The sequence below is a fragment of the Montipora capricornis genome, chromosome 4 (genome assembly GCF_036669925.1).
Source record: "Montipora capricornis isolate CH-2021 chromosome 4, ASM3666992v2, whole genome shotgun sequence".
NCBI lineage: Eukaryota > Metazoa > Cnidaria > Anthozoa > Scleractinia > Acroporidae > Montipora > Montipora capricornis.
In genome coordinates, this window is record NC_090886.1 from 11259446 (window position 1) to 11264445 (window position 5000).

The 5000-nt window shown below is 38.6% G+C and overlaps 1 protein-coding gene across 1 annotated transcript in view; it reads right to left on the minus strand.

The window, feature by feature from the left end:
• LOC138046101 (CDK5 and ABL1 enzyme substrate 1-like) overlaps positions 1-5000 on the minus strand; it is a 7884-nt gene that overhangs the window by 445 nt on the left and 2439 nt on the right. Inside the window, exons 2-6 of the mRNA XM_068892780.1 lie at positions 3424-3519; positions 2324-2393; positions 1518-1641; positions 1309-1421; positions 2-89 (exon numbers count right to left, since the gene is read on the minus strand). Coding sequence (XP_068748881.1) covers positions 2-89; positions 1309-1421; positions 1518-1641; positions 2324-2393; positions 3424-3519 — 491 coding nt within the window. The remainder of the gene's footprint in view (position 1; positions 90-1308; positions 1422-1517; positions 1642-2323; positions 2394-3423; positions 3520-5000) is intronic.

The window sequence follows — 5000 nt, forward strand, 5'->3', positions numbered from 1 at the left end:
GTAATGCTGAGGTTGGGAAATTTCTCCCTGAATTGTTCATTTAAGTCCTTTTTTAGTTCAGAGGGTTTTGCATAAGCTACCATGGAGACCTAAAAACATAACCAAAATAAAAAGTCAGGGTTAAAAATAATATTATGCTATGTAGTAAATGTTTTTAATTAAAACATTTACTACATAGCGGTTACTACATAGTCGGGTGAAGGTGTTAAAAAGGCCCACCTTCAACCGACAAGCTTTTTGTCAATGACCATTTGTTTTTGTTATGGAAAGTTGCATTGCTCATCGTAGCAACCTGATTGGATGAAATTCAGCTCCGGCTGGATTTTTATATATGAAAATTGTTCCATGGCACACAATGCCTGTCGGTTGAAGGTGGGCCTTTAATGATTGTAATTCCTAAATGACTTAATATAAAAAGACTTTATCTTCATCATCGTCATCATCATCATCATCATCATCATTATCACTGTCATTGTCACATAAATTGCCTTTTAACTAACATCACTATCATATTATATACAGTAGCCACAGTCGCAAATGCTCAACCAACTGAGCCAACCCGTCGGCAGTCATCCTCGATCTCGCAATCACCCTCTTTATCATCATCATTGAATAAAGCTGATCAACTTAATTCCATTAACAATGCAAACATCTTATTAATCCTTGCCAATATATTCTGGTCACATCATAAGGTCTTTGGGAGCAGGGTGGCACAGTCGTGAGAGCCCTCGATCACCTCCCACCAATGTGGCCCAGGTTCAATTCCTGGTCCTGGCATCATAACTTATGTAGGTTGAGTTTGTTGTTGGTTCTCTCCTTGTTCTGAGAGGTTTTTCTCCGGGTTTTCCCTCTCCTCAAAAGCCAACACTGCCAAATTCCAATTCGATCTGGAATGCACTGACACATGGTTGAGCTCCTGAGCTCCTGAGCCCTCTTTAAGGTGTTCCATGCGTAAACAAATTCCATTTCCAATTTTTTTTCCATGCAGACCTACTAGAAAAGATTTAGCCATCATGATAATATTTCTAGTTGTAACCTTTGTTGAGAATTTCAAGAAGGAAGCAAGTGCCTATTAACTTGTCATGAGGCTTTAATCAGCTAATCTCCATACAAAAAACGAAAACATGGCAGCCAAGTGCTGCGCTACTGAGGAACTATATGTTATATAATTATACCGCTGACCTGGAGTCGCAACAGGCTAGTCACAAGTAACTGAGCAGTTTATAATGTCCGCACGCACAATGTCACACAACACCACAACATGGGGTGAAGCAATTATTACACTTGGCTACAATCGTGAGGACATACCAAGTAAGAAGCAAGGTTTAGGACCTTTCTATGACGACCAGATGTCAATTCTGGATCATCCAAAAGATGAGGATCATATCCACTGAATGAAGGAAAACCAGCATCTGGACTGTCTGAATGTTTGCAGACAAAATTGAGCAAAAAAGTTAGAAATGAACAATATTAAGAAGGAACACAAACAAAACAAAGGGCAGAATTTATACCAGTACCCTGAGAGGTCCCTCCTGGATCTACTGGTATGGTAAGAGGATTGCCCATTCCTCGACTTAAAGGCCCGGCCTCCTTCCAACCAAATGGGTACGTTGATGTTAGGAATGTTCTGTATGATACCGTCTGCAATTTAACGCAAATACATGTATGTGATTAACTTATCAGACGAGAGTGAAACTTGTTAATGTAAGTTAGACAAATTGAAGTCAAAGTTAGCCTAGGAACACCCAAGTGGCACTTGTTATCAGCAGTTTTGTTACTTTGCATCTGTGCTGAAGCCAGAAGGCTGCCAGAATTTGCCAGTAGCAGCCTCCTTCTGGCAGCTTGCTGCCAAAAGGGAGGCCCCTTATCATGTATCCAGAACACAATCTCCACTTTGCCTGATAGTGGTTGGTTGCCTATTATAGTGCGATTAATTTAATTGCAAGTGTTCCAGAAAATACAATACTGCCACCCCTTAAAGGAAGGAAAAAATCACTGTTGGTATGAGGAAATGTCTACCATTTGTGGAAGCTCCAGGATGACTCAGGGGACCTTCACTTCACAACACAGTTGTTCATGTCAGATGGAATGCAAAAAATAATAAACATGTCTCCCCACCGACATACTATCATTTTATTAATTAAAATTTATGCGCAAAACAGACTGAAATAAATAAATGAAAAAAATTTTTAAAACTCATTGACTCCTGAGCTGCCTTCCATTGACAAGTAAAATCGTCTGGCATAAGACAGAGTCCACTTTGCTAATTCTCACTCCTAGAAGTCAACGGGTAATGAACTTGACATGCAATAAGAACTGATACCTTTTCAGCTGATCCCAGTTCTACTCCTTCTATTCCTACAAACTGGTGAGGAGCTACTGTTGGAGTTTTTCTAAAGATGCAATTAATACAGCAACAACAATTCATTGAAAGTATTATATCCCAGGATGGAAATGCACTACAACATGCCTTGAGGAGCTTTCACTCAGGCAAAAAAACACAAGTGGTTTTAAATTAGAGGAAAGTGACAGAATGAGAATAATACAAGATTCCGGCCAGGGGGACCAGAGACGTTTGGCTGTTTGCCGGTGAAAACTGAGAACGAACCAGCGAAGTAATGATGAACAATTCCTGCTAGTAGTAAGAATGGGACGAGCACCCTGTCTTGCTTTTCAATGAAGAAAAAGCTTTCAAAAGTAACAACTCCTTAAAACATGTTTTGTTTTATTCCAAGACCAACTAAAATAAATGTGTACAATGTAGCATGTTTCTTTCCAGGAACAGGGTTGGTCACGTGGACCCCCACACATTCCTGTCTGTGTTTAGTCTTTATTTTCAATAAAAAAAAAACAGTTGAACACTTAATTTGCATGATTTGAGCGTGATTTCCAGTTTGTGAAATGCCTATAAATAAATGTGACATTTCCGGTCTGGTGTGACACCCGACATCATTTCTGTTCACTTCCAGTCTTATGCACATATCGATACTCCTGCTGCTCATTAGTATGGACCGCTTCCCGTGAAAACAAAATGGCAGACTGATATTAATGAGGTTCCAGCCTCATTTGCATCCAATCCACCATTTTTAATGAGGTCCATTCCCATACAAACTCTCTATTTCCAATATGCAAATTCTATGCAAATGATATGCAGCCATATAGAAGCGATGTACAGGTATACTACTCCCACCCACCCAACCCTGATGCATAAATGTGAAAGAAGGACAGACCGCGACACCAGGGTCTCCTCCCTACTCTTCACAAGCAGTGTGTGGGTTCTTTAACAGGACCAAATCTCCTGGGTATAGTTACATGACCTGTATTAATTGGGAAAACAAAATGTGTAAAATATCTTATACAACAACAGGCATCATTTTGAGGAACAGGGATCCCTTGGGTAAAGAAACTTGCGTAACATAATACCTCATCCCTTCCTGGCCTGCCTCCTGGTTCTCTTTATGGTACTTCAGGACAGAATATGTAACAAAGGGAGCTCTGTGACCAGAACACAACACTATCCTGTCAAACAACACAGGTGCAAACCTTACTTTAATGACATAGTAAAAAAATAAAGGATAGCATACTACACTAGAGTGGTAATAGTATACCTGGTAATCACATGGGGCTGAGTACAAATTAAGGATAGATATCACAATATTAAACTGTAATGTGTTTTCAGAAGAGTTGCTTGTACTTTCAGAAATTGACCGAGTGGCACACATTATTTGAGGAAACTTGTGATTACTTGGTTATATGTAAAGAGCATACATTTTCTTTTATTAGGAAGGTAAAAAATGCATGTTAAAATTGCAAAATTTTGTAGGAAGCCATAATTCAGCAAAGTGTCAAAATGAACTATATTAGCTACAAAAATAAATGATCACTATTAAATTAAGTGAAAAATCAGGGGATGTGTTTTTCTGTGGTGACTTTAGGATTCTTGAAAAAAATCCAATTGCTCCTTAATTTGCAGAAGTCAAATTTATGACCTTTTGTTTACTAGTTGGGATGCTCTACCACTGACCTGATAGGAAACTTGTGGAAGCTTAGGTCATTTAAACTACTGGTATTTAACAAATCGAAAGTGGTGCAGCGTTGTCTGTACTCTTATCAACAACAATATTCATCATCACAGTGGTCAAAATGCTGTGTGCCTCGTGGGTCCGCAACAAATTTTCACCACTGGGATGGCAAACATCGTTGTGGATAAGAGTACAGACAACGCTTAAAACCACTTTGGATTTTTTTTTTTACCACAAGATTCAATGCCAAAGAAAGTGACCAAAATCATGGCACAAAGAAAGAGCAAGCATTGTGTATAACTTTCTCACAATATGATTGGTTTATTTCCCAAAATGAGTATTCCTGACTGGCTATTGCATAATGCGTGACAAATTGAAACAAGCATGACACGAGCAGCGTTGTCTAGACTCTTATCGACAACAGCAAATTAGCCAATCAGATTATGAGATTACAAGCAATTGTGTTAAAAATGTATTTTGTCACATGAACCTACAGTGTAGTTTATACAATTGTACTCCCTTACAATAACACCTTATTTCAAAATGGATACTTAACAATTAGACACGTATTTGCGGGCTACGGGTCAATCGCCCATGAGGCGAAGCCGCATGGGCTATTGACCCGGGACTCTTGAGGACAAAGGATCCAATTGTTTTAGTAATTCACCAAACTAGTCGGAAAGAAAATGCAATAATAAAGTTAGCAAATGCAAGTTGAAGATATATTTATTTGGGAAAAAAAAGAAAGCGTCACACTTTTCGCTACTCAGTAATAGTCCTCTAGTAGCGTAGCTAATTAAAATGCAGGATTTGCATTAGTCCACTAGTTGGGTGATACTACTGTATTTTAACATTCTTTTGTTTGATTGTAAATTAGCCCTTGTTGCCTCATTCTTAAACTTAAAATTCAATATTTAACCTTGAATGAGGGAACAAGGGCTCATTTGCAAGCAAACAAATAATTTTAAAATGGTGGTC